Genomic DNA, 20472 nt, shown 5'->3' on the forward strand with positions numbered 1-20472 from the left:
GACTTCAAATGTATCTTAGATGAACTTTGCATTCCTAAATTATCTTTGGAGGGAAATGAGAGTTACTGAATTGCAGCTATTATACTCTGCTGGATCCTTGTTAAATTACTCTTCATCTGCAGAGGAAAAAACTACAGGTGTCTAGGAAATGAAATCTTAATAAAATGGCGTGTTTGAGTATTTAACAAATAATAGAAATGACAAAGCTATCAAACATTTCTCAAACGGAAACTTGTAATCAATCATTGCCAACCATCTTGTGTACACAGCTTTTGTTGAAAATAAATACAAGCAGGTGAAAATCCACTCATTCTTCATTCACTAAACAATTCTGATTACTGAGTTAATTGGTTTCACTATTTTTTTGCTACATCACTCCTTCACTCGTAAAACTGAACATTTCAAATCACAAAGAAGAGAAATTATGTGCACAATGTCAACATTTATCAATTCAATAATTAATAAAATTGTCCCAAAACAGCATACCATGATTTTGCCATTTTCTTCTTTGTCAAGGTACTGGTCACTAATCATGTGACATGATCCCAGCACAGCCAATTTTCCACCCTGGAGCTGTTGACAAATTTCACATTTTTCAATTATTAGGACAATCATTATTCATTAATCCTTGTTCATTATTCCGATTAATGGTGAGCATTTAAGATTCCATTCTTTACGCTTCTCCGCTTTAAGTGTGAACATGTTTCATACATTTTCCCTAAAAGTGGTGATGTCTTTCCCCTGGCAGGAAAGACGATAAGAAAACATCATACAGTATATGTCAGCAGATGCCTAACCTTCCTCTGAAAGCTGTAAATAAAAAGGAAAATTTGTAGGACACTTTCCTATTCTCAGTTGCTTAACAATTGTCTAAAAATTACAGCAAAAAAAAATAGATCTATCTGATATATTATCACTGTTCCTAAAAGTAGGCTATTTGCAAAGGCACATCTAGTTGTGAAAAAAAACATAGGTTCTTTCAGAAAGTTGCTACCACCTTATCTGAAGCCTAAAAAGGTAGTGTTCTCAACTGTTACTGGATGAAAGGGTGCGTGCATCTGTTATTGTTATTAAGATATGGTATTGAACTACCTGTACACAATAAACATTCAAGAATAGGAGAGGCAGCAAAGTTTTGTTCCCAGGAAATGTCTTCTGTTTTATTTCAAAAAAGTTAATTACAAACTACCAAATTTTCCACAGCATCGTCTATCCACAGTATGCAACAAATAAAAGCTTTTGTTAAAAAAAATACAAGATGATGGCAGAGTAGGGAGAGACTTCAGAAATTGGCTCTGCAGAGCAATCTGGCTGCCCGAACTTGTACTAATGACCCAGATTTAGCGGCAAATTAACAGATTTAGCCACAGATTTTCTGTGCATTTCTGCACTGGAACTTAGAATTCGAAAACAGCTCAGCACCCCCTTAACAGGGGACCTGAATATATGTGAACGGGGCAATCAATTGTGTATCCCCTTAACCAGTCAGAATGAAGAATTCTTTACTGAGATGCTCAGAGTATAAACCAAGACGTGCCAGTTATTTTTAGTATTAGGGATGTTATTTCGCAATAATTAAGATTTAGCACATTGTTTAAAAATGACTGACACTAAACACTTCAGAAAAAACGTGTGTGTTTGCGGCTAAGCACCACAACTTTGTGATGTGCTAGGTTTTCCAGCAAAGTATTGGGGTAGTGCCGTTTCTGGAGGAAGACAAGTCGGACAGTCACTTCTCAGTGGTTGCCACTTCTAATCGCGCATGAGAAGATGCCAGAAGTTGATATCCGATTTAGTTGGAAATAAAGGTGAGGGTTGTTAGTAAAACCCAGACAGCTGACATGACAACATTGAAAGATATGTGTTGGTGTAGAGGCTGTACAAACAATTGTGACAACAGTAAGTTTTACAGACAGGAAAGGTAAGTCCAGTGCAGAAATTTAATAATATATAGATATAATTAAATTATTTTACAGTTCCTCAAGTGAAATTTTAAAGTAAATGGCAGTGCTTCTACATTCTGGACACTTTATCTATTGTTAGTCATGTCTTATATTTTATCCTTGAAAACTATTTTGAAAAGAAGCGTAATGTTTTCATTCATAACTAGCGCTTTAAATGTTAAAACAGCGGGACATGCCAACTTTAAAGGTTTCGGATCCACGACAGCAGGGTTTTTCAAACTGCGTGCTGGGAGGGTTGCGGAGCAATCGGTCGCAACGTTCCCAATTGCGGGAGAAACTCCCAACGGCTGCGGACGGTTTTTAAATTGAGAATGTCGGCCATGACTGGCTTTTAAATGGAACGATGCAGTCTTCTGGCCAGAGGTGGCGACAGAGAGCAGGTCACGCGCCCAGCATGTACACTGACATCACGCGTCCTATACATCCGTGCTTTTGGTGCAAAATCATGGACGGGTGATTCTTCCATTTCCTAGCTGTGGGCAAGCAAGGCATCAGGACTGTGAAGAACCGAAGATAGATCATTTTAAACAAAGAAATTTTTTAAAATTAGGAACAAAGCAGTATAAAGATAATTTCTTGAAGTATGGCTTTGTTCATTGAGCCAATGAAAATCAGGATGCAAAGTCCATGTGTGTTATATGCAGGGAAGTACTGACAAATGAGTTTAAAAACACTCAAAAGTTCATAGGCATTTTGAAGACTAAGCATGGTGAGTTCAAGGGCAAATATCTTGTTTTTTTTCAAAGGATGTAGCAAGAACTTAAATCATCAGCTGAAGCTCTTAGCAGAAATGCTACATTGAATGACAAAACAAGGAAGATCGTCAGGGCCAAGCAGGCTCACGTGTCACATTAAAGTAAGCAAAAATAGTGGGTCGCAAAGGTCTGCTGGCTGGCGTGGGTCCCGAGGGCCGGCCGGCCGGGGCGGGTCCCGAGGGTCGGCAGCTGTTACCGTTCTCATTAATCACTATGGTGTTCCCCAAGCAAAACAATTCAAGTTACACAAAGGCAGTTAGTCCAATAGAAATAAAATATTGAAAGTATGTGCCTTGATCAATTACACAAATTGCCATAATTGTTTCTCAATACATAACAATTGAATGGAAAAACACCTCTAGTTATCACAGAACTGGAAAATGTTATTTTAACAATTTGAAATTGGACCTTTGATAAAAGGCTTTTTTCTCAGATACATTGTAAACAATGAGAAAAACATTAACAAAAATATCCTATGGCGTTACTCCTGAATAGTCAAAACAAAATATAGCGTTGAAGTGGTGGAGTTAACAGATAGAACATAGAACATGGGCAACAACTGGACCAGGATTCATTCTGAAGCCATATGGTGCTTATTGTTGTACAATAAATTAATTTTATATTAATTAATTATAGTTAAATATCAAAACTGTCACAATTTTGAAAGCAGAGAAGTAAATTTATTTGAAGCATAGAGTATCTTGGGAGAAGGTTAAGGAATAGGAAAATTGAAGTGCTACGACTGGCCGGAGAGTTACATTAGAGTACAACAAGTTTTCAACTGCAGTTTCCATTATAAACTAGACATAGGAATTTCTAATGAAAAAGGGTTGACACAAAAGTACGGTCTTGTAGAATAAAATGTGTACTGTTGCAAGAGTTTCAAACATTTAGCGGATATATTATTTGTAACAGTACCTTGGAGTAGTAGAATGCCAAAATTGGCCTGTTGAGAGGAAAGCACACGGAACCTGTCGACAGCACTGCAACAGCTGGCTTCATTACACTCAGTGTTGCGCCAAATGGATATACAAATGTTAGGGCTCTACAGCACATAACAACAATAAAGTTACTAAAACTACAAGAAAACAGGCAACACTAAATTATGTATTTTTCAAAATCAAATACCATAGATGTTAGCATATAAAACAGTGATGCCTAAAAGAATCCATGCAAAAACATTACAAATTACAAAAAGAAATTAAATACTAAAAGTACTTGATTTGCTCAGTTTCACAAATGTAATGTAAACAATGATAAAAACATTAACAAAAATAACGTTCCCAGTATCTTCAAAGAGGAAAAAGCAATGGATTGGTCGAAAGTGGTTCAAATGATGCTTGAAATATTGCTAGTTCATTGAGTAGCATCAATTACGTCACTCCAACATTGTGCCTTTAATTACTGCTTTTCTAGAAATGGGCAGAGTAGTTAAAAATGCAAAACCTTTCAACATACTACTTCATCTCCATTGGCATTGCATATGAGAAGCCAAGACAAGGGTGGCAGAGTTAGAGAATGGGAGACAGTTGGGCCAGGATTTATTCTGAAGTCATATTAGACTTATATGCCAGTAAAAAAGTGAACCACTGGTGTGTCTCCATCTTTGTCATTTGCCATGCAAGGTTTGCTTTGTGTGGGAATGACTTAAACCGTGCGTATCTTCACCCTTATCTCTTGCACCCAGTATAAGGTACCCTAAAACATCCATTTGTGAGGTGAAAGGCGGAGGCTGAGACCAATAAAAATGGGGTCACCCTGTACGCTGCGACCGATCGTCATAAGGCACAGAAAAGGCCGCTCGGTCCATCATATCTGTGTCAGTCAAAAACAACCACCTAACTATTCTAAACCCATTTCCCCGAACTTGGCCCATAGCCTTGTATGCCTTGGCATTGGAAGTGTACATCTAAATACTTCTCAACGGTCATGAGGGTCTCTGCCTCCACCACCCTTCCAGGCAGTGAGTTCCAGCATCCCATCACCCATTGGGTGAAAAGGCTTTTCCTCACATCCCCTCTAAATGTCCATAAGACATAGGAGCGGAAGTAAGGCCATTCGGCCCATCGAGTCCACTCCACCATTCAATCATGGCTGATTTCAACTCCATTTACCCGCTCTCCATAGCCCTTAATTACTCGAGAAATCAAGAATTTATCAACTTCTGTCTTAAAGACACTCAACGTCCCGGCCTCCACCGCCCTCTGTGGCAATGAATTCCACAGACCCACCACTCTCTGGCTGAAGAAATTTCTCCTCATCTCTGTTCTAAAGTGACTCCCTTTTATTCTAAGGCTGTGCCCCCGGGTCCTAGTCTCCCCTGCTAATGGAAACAACTTCCCTACGTCCACCCTATCTAAGCCATTCATTATCTTGTAAGTTTCTATTAGATCTCCCCTCAACCTCCTAAACTCCAATGAATATAATCCCAGGATCCTCAGACGTTCATCGTATGTTATGCCTACCATTCCTGGGATCATCCGTGTGAATCTCCGCTGGACCCGCTCCAGTGCCAGTATGTCCTTCCTGAGGTGTGGGGCCCAAAATTGCTCACAGTATTCTAAATGGGGCCTAACTAATGCTTTATAAAGCTTCAGAAGTACATCCCTGCTTTTATATTCCAAGCCTCTTGAGATGAATGACAACATTGCATTTGCTTTCTTAATTATGGACTCAACCTGCAAGTTTACCTTTAGAGAATCCTGGACTAGGACTCCCAAGTCCCTTTGCACGTCAGCATTAAGAATTTTGTCACCGTTTAGAAAATAGTCCATGCCTCTATTCTTTTTTCCAAAGTGCAAGACCTCGCACTTGCCCACGTTGAATTTCATCAGCCATTTCTTGGACCACTCTCCTCAACTGTCTAAATCTTTCTGCAGCCTCCCCACCTCCTCCATACTACCTGCCCCTCCACCTATCTTTGTATCATCGGCAAACTTAGCCAGAATGCCCCCAGTCCCGTCATCTAGATCGTTAATATATAAAGAGAACAGCTGAGGCCCCAACACTGAACCCTGCGGGACACCACTCGTCACCGGTTGCCATTCCGAAAAAGAACCTTTTATCCCAACTCTCTGCCTTCTGCCTGACAGCCAATCGTCAATCCATGTTAGTACCTTGCCTCGAATACCATGGGCCCTTATTTTACTCAGCAGTCTTCCGTGAGGCACCTTATCAAAGGCCTTTTGGAAGTCAAGATAGATAACATCCATTGGCTCTCCTTGGTCTAACCTATTTGTTATCTCTTCAAAGAATTCTAACAGGTTTGTCAGGCACGACTTCCCCTTACTAAATCCATGCTGACTTGTCCTAATCCGACCCTGCACCTCCAAGAATTTAGAAATCCCATCATCTTCTGCTTCCTGCCACTCAGCTAATTCTGGATTCAACTTGTCAAATTTCCTTGGGTCCCCATGGGCTCTTATCTTCGCTATCAGTCTCCCGTGTGGGACCTTATAAAAAGGATTGCTAAGTCCAAGAAGACTATGCCAAATGCATTACACTCATCTACACACCTGGTCACCTCTTCAAACAAAATCGATCAAATTGGTCAGACATGACTTCCCCTTAACAAAACCATGCTGACTGTTCTCGATTAATTTTTGTGAATCCAAATGCAGACTAATTCTGTCTCTCCGAATTAATTCCATTCGTATTGTCACCACTGAGGTTAGACTGACTGGCCTGTAGTTTCCTGGTTTATCTCTTCCTTCCTTCTTGAATAATGGTACCACATTGGCTATCCTCCAGTCCTCCAGCACCTCTCCTGTGGCCAGGGAGGAATTGAAAATTATTGTCACCACCCTTGCTATTTCCTCCCTTGCCTCATTGACAGCCTTGGATACATTTCATCCGGCCCTGGAGATTTATCTACTTTTAAGCCTGCCAGACTACTCAAAACCTCCTCTCTGACTATTTCTATTTCCTTCTTGAATCTGTCCCACTGTTCTGTCACAGCTTTACCTAAAAGTGTCTGCACCCAGTCCACACTGGTCAAATCATATCTGATCCTATTAAAATTAAAATTGGCCTTCTCCAATTTAGGGCTTTGATTTCAAGCCCATCCTTGTCCTTTTCTATATCAATCTTGAATCTAAGAGTTATGATCGCTGTTTATAGCTCCCCCACTGATTACTTCAGCCACTTGTCTGGCTTTGTTACCTAAAATTAAACCCAGGACCGCCCTCTCTCTTGTAGGGCTTCTACGTATTGGCTTAAAAAGTTCTCCCGGATGCATTTTAAGAATTCCACTCTCTCTAAACCTTTCACACAATTATTATCCCAGATGATGTTGGGGAAGTTTAAATCCTCCACTATCACTTCCTATTACTTTTACATTTCTCTGAAAGTTGAGTTCATGTCTGCTCTTCATTTATGCTCGGACTGTAAGGGGGCCTACAGAACACTCCCAGCAATGTTCTTGCTCCTTTTTTGATTTTAAGTCCTACCCATACGGCTTCATTTGAAGAGTCTTCTAAGATGTCATCTCTCCTTATTACTGTATTTGATCACTGATCAAAATTGCAACATCCCCTCCTCTTTAACTCCTTCCCTGTCACGTCTGAAGATCCTATATCCTGGAATATTGAGATGCCAATCCTGCCCCTCTCTCAACCATGTCTCAAGTGACAGCAATGACATAATACTGCCAAATTTTAATTTGTGCCCTCAACTCATCTGCATTGTTCGTCAGAGTAATTTCATTAAAATAATTAGAATCCAATCTTGCCAATTTCCCTAGTGACTTAACTGGCCTATAGCTTCTATGCCTTCCTGACTCACTTGCTGTCTCCTCTAATTTTGACTGTGCATCTCCCCTTGCTGATCCTTCTCTCAGGATCCCTCCCTCCTGCCAACTTAGTTTAAGCCCTGCCCAACAGCACTAGCAAACCTCCCTGCAAGGACGCTGGTCCCATTTTGGTTCAGAGCAATCCATCCACCTTGTCCATGTCCCACTGTCCCCAAAAACGGTTCCAATGTCTCAGAAATCCATAATGTAATGAAGACATTTTCCAGAAATATATTAAACCCTACATTTTCAAACAATGGCTACCCATCTGTTATCAATGGATAGCATAATGCTATAGATTTGTTTTAAATCTAAATAAGTGTGATTTATATGATACGTGACTACACATTTCAATTTCTAAAATGCACCTTAAAAAACATTTCCCCCCCACCATTCCATATTTTCTCTTTTTTTGCACTGGAACTAATATGGAATCAGCAATCACCAACTTATATCTATTACTTTATGGCACAATACGAATACACAGCCGTAATCTACTTCACCACTAAAAATTCAGCAATTGTAACAGCACATGTATAAACACATGGCAGAATGAATAAAAGATCAGTTCGGGAGGCAGCAATGCTGGCTTATCATAGAAATGTTCCATTAATAAACAGCATTACTCAGGGAAAGTTATCTTTTGAATTCTGGTAAATCGATCTTTTAAATTCTTTGCTAGTAAATGCATTATTTTCCTTATGCAATATAGTGACTGCACTTTGGAAGTAATTCATTGTTTTAGGGTACACTCAGGACATCAAGGATATTGAAGCAAATTCTTTTGCCTCGGTTTTCAGTGTAGTACCTGCATTCTGTTGGACTGTAGTTTGCTTATTACAATGTCACTCTGCAAAACCATTTTTAAGTGGTCAATTTCTGTATTCAAATCATAAGCAATTATTAAGCAAGACTGCCACACAAACAGCAAGTAGTAGATTACAATTCTGTTGTCAGAAACCATGCTTATATTCGATGACTTTTTAAAAAACCTACTGCAAGTCATTGCCATTGTTGTCTTCGTCCATTACACCAGGCACAGATTTCCCAGCAGCTCGACTAATTTCTCTGTGAACAACAATTAATTTTCCATAATATAATTTGGAGAGGAAGCACCTTTACCAAAGCAAACTCTAGAGCAACTGATTCCATTTATAATCAACATACAGAAGATGAAATTCCACTTATACATTTTAGTAAACAAAGTTTTCCACCCATAAAAAATTCTGTCTCCTCTTCACGGTCCCACACACACTGCATCAAGCGCTATAAACTTGTGGTTTATAGTAAATGGTTTAAAAATTCCCCAACAATATATTACTTCTTGCAAGGGCAAGTTACTGAAAAGACTGATCAAAGTGAAACACTTTCCGATTTAAAAAAAATTGTCTAACAAGCTTTTTCAGCTGGGAGTAGGGACATTTGTCAATCTGTGGTCCATTCTATAGTCCACAGTAATTGTAATAAGGGGAATTCACTGGATAAAACAGAACAGAAAAGATAAGTGCCTTGCCAATGAGAAAGCAAGAAATTTTCCAAAACGTGAGAGACACTGGAGAAGTGGCACCCTATTTTTAATCATTAACAACTACATTTTTACTGTTTCAACATTCTTATTGCCTCCACACTCTTCTTCAGGTTATCACTTTTCTGTTTGAAAGAAAGCACCATCATAATTTGAGAGCATTTGCCAAGGCAGAAAACATAGATGGGTCAACAGAGCATGGTCTCAAGAGAAGCTCAATAGCGACAACTGAAAGGATTTCCTCTCCTCAATTTTTTTAAAATTCAGGGGCAATTTAGCGTGGCAAATCCCCCTAACCTGCACATCTTTGGATTATGGGGGGAGACCCATGCAGACACGGGGAGAATGTGCAAATGCCACATGGACAGTGACCCAGGGCCGGGATCAAACCCGGGTCCTCCACGCCGTGAGGTAGCAGTGCTAACCACTGCACCATAGTACCGCCCTTCTTTCCTCCTCAAAATTTAGGTACATTCATATCAATAATCTAAATGGTAAAATAAAAACAGCCAGAAGACATTCTCTGTGCACAGAACGATTAATGTGTTAACACCAGAATGTATTTTCTGGAGCATGTACTGAATCATTGGAGTAGTATTTTGTCACCCCCCAAAAAAATAATTTATCAACTAATCATGTAAAGTATCTCTAAGTGCTTTACAAGAAGCATCACATAGATAGAATGAAAATGATTAGATTAAACTGTAGATGAAACATAAGGTTACCTGTTCAAAATTCCATTTGATATTAATGCTTCTTTAGGGTGGAAATATTTGTAGTACATATTTCTCACAACAGCATCTTGAGGACAAAGATATTTAAAATTATGATTTAAACCCTTATATAGAAAGATACAAATGGAAAAATAGAACTTAAAGACATTTTACAATGCTCACCATTATTTACCATAATTCCATACTCCTCCAACAAAAAGTTTATATTTGTGTCGTATTTAGATTCTCCACCTTCCCCTAACATCACAAGAATACGCCCTCCACTTTCTAGGTACTTTTTCAATATTTCAAGCTAAAAAGGAGAGGAAAAGATTACAATGATCAATTCAATATTCTGCAAATACAGAGTATTCTTCAAAATAAAACTTTGCCCCAATAATAGTCTGAAAATAAGGTTCACAACGATTACATAGCAAGTACATTAGCATACAGAAATTATTAGCCTACAGTTTGAAAAATTTGAAATGTACAATTTTTGACTAGAAAATGTTCTAATTGGCATTAGTTAGCGAGAAAAAGATAACTCATTAGCTTTTCATTGAAGGGAGGATTTGTGTTTAATAGGAAATAATTTGGAACAAGCCTGCATATGTTTGATGTGTTTGTGCTAGAAAGTCTTTATTCGTCTATCAGAGCATTCACATTCTCAGTCACTGACCTGTTACTTAATGCACTGCATCAGTAAAAATCTTATGATCCTGTTTAATGGAATCCAGTAGCACTGAAATCAATAATGTAGCAGTGAAAGCTCAACTGAGGACATTGTTCTTTGAACTTTTTTGGCAGGGTCCAGAAAATTCGCCCATATTTCTTTATTTTAACTGTATGGTGCAATGCTGAAGCACTTGGCCACCAAAATCAGCTACAAATGTGAAGAAATTTTCTTGTACATTATTAAAGACTTATTAATGTCTGCACAGCATAATTGCATGCCCATTATAATTTACACAAACATATGCCTTTCCATTGCACCACCTTAACAGAAACCATCGGGAAATGACTTGTAAGAAATATGAAAAAAATGAAAATCGCTTATCGTCACAAGTAGGGTTCAAATGAAGTTACTGTGAAAAGCCCCTAGTCGCCACATTCCAGCACCTGTTCGGGGGGACTGGTTCAGGAATTGAACCTGCGCTGCTGGCCTTGGTTTGTTTTACAAACCAGCTGTTTAGCCCACTGTGCTAAACAGTGCTAACCACTGTGCTAAATGTACTCAATGAGATACACACGGACATGCATACTTCATTTAAGTTCATCAGTTCCCAAACTAATATTATTTATGCAACTGAACGTATTTTATTTAACTATTGAGTTGTGAAGTATTAATTATTTAAAAAACTAGAAAAAAAACCATGGCAAACAGAAGAGGAAATAAAATGTAGTCATAAAAATTGCTGAATAGTGGCATTTTCAAATCTAAAGGGGCTTATAGGGACATTTGTTTAATAGTCTTCTGATGTGTGTTGCAAAATTTAATTTTGCTAGATGCAACTCCTGATATATACAAATAAATAAATATAAACTGACTCGTTTAGAATGTAGAATATGACAACACAATCTTAAATTTAGAGCAAGGACATTTCGGAGTGAAATCAGGAAGGATTTCTCACACAAAAGTTAGTGAAAATTTGGAACTCCCCAAAAGTTCTGAGGATACTGGGCCAGCTGAAAGACTGAAATTAATGGATTTTGATAGTTGAGACTTTCAAGGAATATGGAGCAAAGTTGAGGTACAGATCATCCATGATCTAAATGAATGACAGAACAGGCTTAAGGGACTGAATGGCCTACTTCTGTTCCCAAGGAGGTTTAATTGTATGAATTAAAGAAGTGTCTATTATGTAAGCGATATGTACCAAGAATTTTATCAGAAATAGCTGGTTTCCTATAATTTAAAAAAAATTAACATTTTAAAATCTAAATTAAGACGTTATATAGAATTTTGGAGCTTAAGTTAACAGGTCATTTATTTTTGTGACGACCTTTTATCCTGAAGCAGTACATTAAGGACACATGAAAATACTAATTAGGAGCAGGAGTAGGCCACTCGGCCCCTCTGTCATTCAATAAGATCATGGCTCATCAGATTGTAACTTCAACCCCACATTCCTGCCTGCCCTGATAACCTTTCACTCCCTTGTAAATCAAGAATCAAGGGAAATTTAGAATTTAAAAAAAATATCTGTGGAACCTACAATTATGCTTAAGAATATTTGAAAAAGACTTTTCAGATTTGCATCATTATAACGGGATCGATTATACCTTTCTTGGGATAATAAAAAATATTGGTCCATGTGTCCTTGTGCCCCATGACCTGGAAACAATACTAACAGAAAGGAAGTTAAGATACATAGTGCGTGGTCACACACAAGGGAAAGCTAGATGCAGAGGAGTTGAAAGGTGAATGTCCAGGTCCAGGCACAAAGAGAAAGCAAACAGAATCAGAAAGATGAACAGACAGTTTTTATGAGGAGAAGAAGGATATCACTCTCAGGAAGAGATGAGTTTTCTGTTTGGCAGGAAGGGAGACAGGAGCTCTTGGAGGCAATGTGCAAGCTGGCTAAAAAAAGACCTAAAACTTGGGGAACTGTGTAAATAGTTTCGAGAGGCTAAAGAGTTGGATATTTTTTCACAGAAGTGGCCAAATGATGAACTCGGATGTCATAGTTTGGTCAGTTGACCCGGCGAAGGATTCTGTTGGTATGCGGGTCGTCGACACCACCAGGGGTGGTGGCTTGGCGGGGGGACCTGTATGACTTTCTCTAGCTGGAAAAGATTAAGTTTGAATTGAAGAGATCAGGGGAGGGCTTCGAGACACGGTTGGGACTGTTCATGACCATGTTCGAGGAACAGTTCAGCACCGGGAATGGGGGAGGTGAAATACCAGCACAAACTGTGAACTGTGGAGTGATTTATTTATGTTTTTGTACCTTTGAATATGTTTGGAATAAAATACATTAAAAAATATATAGTTTAGTCAGTTGAAAAGGAACTCTGGAAAGCAACATCATCAGAACTGTCCTGATCCGAGGGAGAGAGGTCACATAGAAGTGTGCCTTGATGATGATAATTGTACCCATGAAACCCGGAGGTAAAACTGGTGTCAGGTAGGACTCCTGGTCGATACTGCATGAATAAAGAACACTATATTGTGGAACTTTAGTATCAACAAAGTGCCACATTTGTGCAAGAAGTTATGCGAATGCTTGTGGTTGTGCAAGATAAATATTTGTTGTATCAACTATTAACTGTGAAATTTACCTTTTTACTTGACATATAGTTTGCCAGATAATTCATGTTTATTTTGCATTGGTTCTATGTTAAAGTAAAAGCTACAAAAAGTGGAATCTTGTTGGTAATTTCATCATTTGGGGGTTATTCAGTAAATTTGGTTACTTTGGTTTACGATTCCACTATCATAAACTGTCAAATACTCGCAAAATCAATTTGAACACAGTAAACTCATTTCCAGAATTTCTGTGCTTTCTTACTTCAGCAGCAGTAAATTTTTCTCTGGGTCCTGCGGTGATCCACAGTTTCACACCTATCATCTTTTCCTCTGTGATTTCATCTTTAAAACTGTCAAACACAAAAATGAAGCAAGTCTAAAATTATTTTCTCAAAAACATATCCAATACAAGCTTGGTGGTCTTTAGCAGTAACACTAAACTTAACCGTAGATACTGTTGGGTATATTTAGTTCATGGATCATGTATTTTGTATATTTGTTTGTCTTAGGGATTTAAGTTTTACTGTAGAAAATGGGATAAATGAAATTAAGACAAGCTTGTAGTTAACAGCTATAAAGGTCAGATCATGAAACAACCTGTGGGCTTACTTTAGCTAAAGAACTGGAGACATGGGGGCGATTCTCACGACGGCGTGAACAGGGCCCGGGCACGACCTATTCTGGCCCCCACAGGGGGGCAGCAGGCGCTGGAGCCGTTCACGCCGCTCCAGCGTCCTTACGCGGCGCCAAATGGGCGCCACGCCAACCCGTGCATGCGCAGTTGGGGCAGCCCAATCCTGCGCATGCGCAGTTGGGCCTCGCCATCCTGCACATGCGCGGGGAACGTCTTACGCACGGCGGCCCCTCACCAACATGGGGCCGGTGTTCTGGGGCCGCACGCGGAAGGAGGTAGGCCGGGAGGGGGGGGGGGGGTGAAGAGAGAGAGAGAGAAGCCGGCCCGCTGATTGGTGGGCCCCGATCACGGGCAAGACCCCATCGGAGGCCACCCTGGTGAAGGAGCCCCCCCTCCCTCCCCACAGGCCGCCCCCCCAGCGTTCCCGCAGAGTTCCCGCCGGCAGCGACCAGGGGTGGACGGCACCGGCGAGAACCTGTCGTGTTGTAGCGGCCGCTTGGCCCATCCGGGCCGGAGAATCGCCGCTCGCCGGTTCTCCGAGCGGCCCGGTGCGAATCGCGCGCCGCTGGTTTCCGGGGGTGGAAGAATCGCGTGCGGGGGTCAGGGCGGTGAGGCGCGATTCGCAAGGCACCCCGGCGATTCTCCCACCCGGCGTGGGGGGGGGGGGGGGAGGGGGGGGGGGAGAATAGCGCCCATAATGTCTACAATACCTCTAGGAATAGCAGTCCAAAGAGATGATTTTGTTTTGGAAATTAGAGCCAAGTTGGTTTAACTTTAGTAAACCCTGAAAGGTTGTAAAACTCATTTACTTCATCATATCAGAAAATAAATTGTAAATGAGGGATAATTAAACTAAAGGTTCGTTTTGAGAACAGCCCAGAGCATGCTGCAACACCATGGAAATCAGTGGAGTTCAGGAAAGTTTCTGGTTTCAATTTATCTGGGTATTTCTGCCGTGAGAGTTAGTTGCAATTAGGACCTTGTGTGATTTGCAACTCACTGAGAGAAGATAGCTAAAGTAAATGATAGATAGACCTGTGGAGTGAAAAAAACTAACTTTATCATTAGACCTATGGAATGTGAGTGAGGCTTGATCTCAGTTTGAATGTTGAAACAGAAGCTGGCAGAATAATCTACAGTATTATGGCAAAGAAAGCAACAAACAGATTAATTTGGAAGTAATAAGATGGTAATCAGCACAAGGGACTGATACATCCACAGTCAAGAATTGGTAGATGAAAGTTTTATGTCCGAGAATAGCTGCAGACAAGGAGAATTCTCCAGGACTATGGCATACTTATAGGTTGCCCCAACTGATGTAAATAACTCTAAGATATCATAAAGTATAAGAGAATTCTTGGGGAAAAGTAAGAATTAAACCCGAGTGCACATGTCTTTATTAGCCATTTTGCTAACAGCACTTCTTTTGTTTAAGTCTTTTAAATGCAATAAAGTTCACGTTCTGTTTAAAAAGTGAAATCTTTTGGTGTAGTTCTACTGGTTAAAGAAAATATTCAGATTTCTCTTTAAATGTTAATAGTCTCTAACCAGATCGTAACAATAGATATATATATATTTTTTAATGAATTCACAAACCCAGGTATTTAGTCAAAGAATGAAGCGACGAGGTTCACAATTTAAATCAAAATAATTTTACGACACACAAAATTCATAGAACATGAATATTAATAGCTACACTATATTAAATAGTTACATTAAAGATATTAAAGTACAATGAGCACAGATACTTATACCGAAACTGAGCTTCTTAACTCAACTTTTCTTCCACACCCATATGACTTGCACCCAAATTAGTCAGGTCAAATACTTATCCAAAATTGAAAGATTAACCACTTGGTCTGAGTACTGTTCCAAAGATTCACAGAAGGGCTGAGATTTTATGGCCCTTCCACTTACTCTGGCAAGGTTGTCTCTTCAAATCTGTTCCACCTGTCCTAAGAATGTAGATTCCCCATTCAACATAAGCTTTGCTAACCTCACAAGCATGGCCATCTCAGGTCAGAACTCCCCTGGTTCTAAAGTTCTTTAACACTCTCTCTTCTCAGCTTGGCTATCCCAGAAATTCAACTTATTGTTCGTACCCTTCCATTATCCAGGATTTTTCAAAATCTCTTTTCGCCAACAGTCTGAATTTCAACTGAATCCTGTCTGAAAGAAACATCCTCTCGAGCCAGCATCAACTAAACTAAACTGGTTAAACATATGATCAATTACTGACAGCCAGTTGTTTTTCTTACAAGAAATCTTTCAAAGAAACCTATTTCTTAAAGGGACCATCATCGCATCATAAAACATAGGTTTTTCCCCAGAAATGGGCCATCGAAATATATATGAATTCAAGGGGGGGGGAGGGAGTTAGACTATGTTGGTCGAGCTTAGGTGAGAACTGTGGGAGATGGAGGGGTGTGTTACGTGTTGAAATATGTTTTTATCTGTACTTGTATCTTTTGTTATTATAAAACTATAAATGCCGTAATAAAATGTTTTTTTTGAAAAAGAAATATATATCAATTCCAAACCAACACGTCACAGGTTTAACTATTTTCAATGTCATGGCCCAGTGCCTCAGGAACATCAGTGATGGACATACCAATCTTGTCTCGGGTCGTAAAGAATTCCACTTTGTATGTATATTATTTTTAGGAATTTATAGCTTTCCATTATTAAGAGCTTAAAAGATGGAAGGATTAGATATTTATAAATAGTTGTTTAGCTTCCCTAACTCAATCTCGCAAATAACTTTTAAAATGACAATAGTTCTCTGATACCTTAAATTAAATGAGATATTGCGTGTCTGTGAACTAACTATGCTAAATTAAGTTTTGTTTTCACAAGATGCTGCAGTCATGCTGTGTGTAAGATGCTGAACAACTGCATCATTTGGCAAGCCAGCCAGTTAGGTATCTTCTAGGCTTATCTGCTCCTGCTTTGTCATATCATTAACTGGATAGGAGATGAGTGGATTGAGTCAACCGGTGGTAGAGTAGAGGTGTCTTTGAAACCAATTTTTAAATAATTGTGTCAGTACATTTTTGCCTATCCTTTTGTACTAGCCTGACATCAAAAAGGATCTTCAGTCTCTTCTGAATCTTCAATACTTTGACAAAGGGTCATCTGGATTCAAAACGTTAGCTCTTTTCTCTCCCAAAAGATGCTGCTTGACCTGCTGAGATTTTCCAGCATTTTCTCTCTGGGGGCTGACAGTGTTCAGTATGTTCCTACTTCATTATTTTGCTATATATACACATGGAGCTGCTAGAATTCTCCATAAGGTATCAGTATCAGATAAAGCAATTGTTGTCAAATACATTAGCCATCAGCTACATGTGATTGATTTGGAATGCAGATGTAGCAAACTGCATTTGATTTGTAAATACAATGAATAGACACTGTCATTGGGCATGCGATCTCAATATTCTTCGCAAATAAGCATGTGCGGTTTAAATTTTTAAGAGTTCACTGGCAAAATGATAATACCAGAAACCGAATGGGAAAGTGTATTTTAAAAAAAATTGTTGAGGGCTTTACTTCATATTAGGTATTTGAACATGTCCAAAGATGAGCAGGTTAGGTGGGTTGGCCTTGCTAAATTACTCTTTGTGTCCAAAAAAGGTTGGGTGGGGTTATTGGGTTATGGGGATAGGGTGGATGTGTGGGCTTGGGTAGGGTGCCTTTTCCAATGGCCAGTGCAGACTCGATGGGCCGAATGGCCTCCTTCTGCACTGTAAATTCTATGAATGCTACGTAAAACATCCTTTTGTACTAGCCTGACATCAAAATGTTAATTTATGCAAGGTATTTTCTATGAAAAGTAAAACATGTGATGAAAACAATGTCACTGTGGGCACAACTGCGGCTAGTCAGTAATTTCTATGGACAACACTGATTTTAAAAAAAATTATCATGGCCCGATGCTTAAATTAATGAAGAAAATAGTTATATTAATAGTGTTAAATGTTTTGAAGCAAAACTAAGTTGCGCAATGTAACTGAATTTATTTTCGATTTTCTTTGTTTGGTAAACTTGATCTATTTCAGTTGCAGTCATATGTTTTGTCAATGTAGCATTTGTTATCAGCTGGTGTAATCTAGAGCCTAGTGTATTCCCAGTATACAGTCAAATAGTACAATCTGAGTTTTGTCTACAACTTGGGAATGTATTTAAAATGCAGGGAAGGTGCTTTGACTTAAATACTTGAATATCTAAAGTGGTTCTCAAATAAAGCAAGCACAATTTAGAAATGCAAATAAACACCTGCCTTTGTATCTTCCAGTTGGTCCGAAGTTTCTTCTGCAATGACTTGTACCCACTACTGACAGTAAAGAGTTCTTTCTTTGATGCATTAAATACTATAGTATTTTGTTGATCCTTCTCCATGGTTTCCTAAAAAAAGACAACTAATTTGTGTTGATATATTTCCACAATGCTAAAAATGTAAGCAAGAATTTGAATTGAAACATAACTACATACCAAAGACAGGTAAAATTGATGAACACGTGTACTTTCAAATACAAGCTACAGTACTTCTGAGAATTTGGCCATGGTTCAGTTTGTACAAAATTGTTACTGCTATTTAACATACACATCTGACAATCGAAGTACTACTACTGTATAGTTAATTGCAGCATACTGTACATGTTCTGTATTAAAGTGCTGTCTCCACATCTCATGCTTTAATAAATTTAACCAGAGAGTAGCTGCATTGTACAGATTAGGAAGGTCACATGTCTATCATGAGGTACCTTGCAATTGTAGCATTCAGATGAGACTACGTTGAGATGCCACAATGGCCAGAGTGCCCCTGAGTTAGGGATTTTGTAAAATCAAACAAGGTTCAGATCTTGATACAATACCAACTTTTGGAAGAACAAATAGGTAGGATAATTGCTAAGAAGTGCAGAAACAATGAGGCGGGCACAGAATTATCGAAATGCATTCAGTAGAAATGTAACAGCATGTAACAAGCCCAACAATAGAAAAGAGCAGACTGGGCTCAGTCTTTTAGGGAATGAAGTTGAGCAGGAAGAAGGGAATAAGCGTGAGAGTTCTCTGGTGGTCGTGATTATAATTCAGTTACATTTAGTGTAGTTATAGAAAAGGACAAAGATAGACCAAGAGTGAAAGGTTTACATTGGAAAAAGGCCAATTTTATCAAGCTGATTTGGCAAAAGTAGAGTGGAAATATTTACTTGAAGGAAAATCAGTGTAACTGAGTTGTAACCTGGCTTAGATTATATTTTAGTAGAATTTAGTGTGCTTGCTCAAACTTATTATTATGGGCTTATTATATAATCATATAACCTGCAAAGAACCAACTTGGTCAAGTCGTCATTTTTGAATATAAAAAGATGCCAAGTTGATACTGCCAACAATTATACCTCAGAAACTAACCTGATATAGTATTCACCGACAAGCAATAGATGATTGTATTAGAAGGAAATACCTCAATTACCCTGTAATTGAAGGATAAGTAGTTAATAATCAATTAAGTTAGATAGCTGTAATTCTGTATTTTTCGACGAACATCTGTATGAAAGAATTTCAAGTGCTATCACAGTCTGGGAAAGAGTGAGAGCCTGAAGCTTTGGGATCAACCCTATCAGGAACACATTGACCCTGGCTGTCGAGATTCTTATCTGAATGAACTGGGTGCTTGTAAAGACATTAAGATAAGATTCCCGTAACAGCCTCCCCGAACAAGCGCCGGAATATGGCGACTAGGGGCTTTTCACAGTAACTTCATTTGAAGCCTACTTGTGACAATAAGCGATTTTCATTTTTTTTTCAAGAAACATAGTTGAAAAAAAGTATTATCTTACGGTTTACGGCAATTTGCACAATGAGCTAGAACCAATGAAATTAAACTTGACGTAATTGGCAAGTGAACAATCTCCAACAACATTGGCCAAGGTGGCTTTACACCTTTTAGGTATAAAAAAGGGTACCGGATAACTCATGTGTAAGGGAAACCAATCTGACCTTTGGGGACAAAAGTGAGAATCCTAGTCAATATGTTTGCAGGACTTCAGGGACAGTGGAGAGTTTCCCTCTTAGAACGGAGTGTGCCTTTATAGCACTGGGCAATTTGGAGTTATATTGCCAATGTGGATCCCGAGGAAGGTGCAGTGCTCTTCAGATGCAGTTGAGAGATATCCTGTCGGCACGGAGAGTAGAGATTGTTGTCAACTTCTTTTGGATTGATCACCCATTTGAAAGCATGAAGTCAGTAGAGTTTCGTTGGTAAGTATACTTTACCTTTATTAGCTAGTTGATCTTTTATTTCATTGAATAAATTGATTAATTCATTTGTAGTTGATTGATAAGTCTTTTATGATTGTATTATTGTTACCATCGTAACTTGGAAATATATCATCGCTCCTTCATTGTCGCTGGGTCAAAATCCTGGCACTCCTTCCTAACAGCACATTGGGTGCACCTACACCACATGGACTGCAGCGGTTCAATAAGGCAGCTCATCACCACCTTCTCAAGGGCAATTATGGATGGGTAATAAGTGCTAACCTAGCCAGCAACACCCATATCCCATGAAAGAATAACTTATTCCCTAATTCAGTGTTTGAATCATTGCCTGATTGTTTTATCTCTGTAGAATTAAATAAGTTTAAAATGGTAATTGGGGTTCCAGTAATTAGGCTGAATGCAACTAAATTAAATAAAGATTAAATGCCCTTTCAAAAAATGTGGACCAGTGGGGATCATTCAGGAGGAAACTGAGAGGGTACAAAGCAAATAGGTTTCAGAAAGGAAGAGGAGTAGGACTTCCAAGTCGAGAGTATCCCTTGCTATCCAGCTTTAATTCA

General features: G+C 39.0%; 1 protein-coding gene across 1 annotated transcript in view; it reads right to left on the minus strand.

The window, feature by feature from the left end:
• The window catches only part of ift52 (intraflagellar transport 52 homolog (Chlamydomonas)), a 44839-nt gene that overhangs the window by 11176 nt on the left and 13191 nt on the right, over positions 1–20472 (minus strand). Inside the window, exons 2-8 of the mRNA XM_072515559.1 lie at positions 17910–18034; positions 13259–13346; positions 9930–10059; positions 9759–9834; positions 8505–8576; positions 3638–3764; positions 487–573 (exon numbers count right to left, since the gene is read on the minus strand). Coding sequence (XP_072371660.1) covers positions 487–573; positions 3638–3764; positions 8505–8576; positions 9759–9834; positions 9930–10059; positions 13259–13346; positions 17910–18034 — 705 coding nt within the window. The remainder of the gene's footprint in view (positions 1–486; positions 574–3637; positions 3765–8504; positions 8577–9758; positions 9835–9929; positions 10060–13258; positions 13347–17909; positions 18035–20472) is intronic.

The sequence above is a fragment of the Scyliorhinus torazame genome, chromosome 8 (genome assembly GCF_047496885.1).
Source record: "Scyliorhinus torazame isolate Kashiwa2021f chromosome 8, sScyTor2.1, whole genome shotgun sequence".
Classification (NCBI taxonomy): domain Eukaryota; kingdom Metazoa; phylum Chordata; class Chondrichthyes; order Carcharhiniformes; family Scyliorhinidae; genus Scyliorhinus; species Scyliorhinus torazame.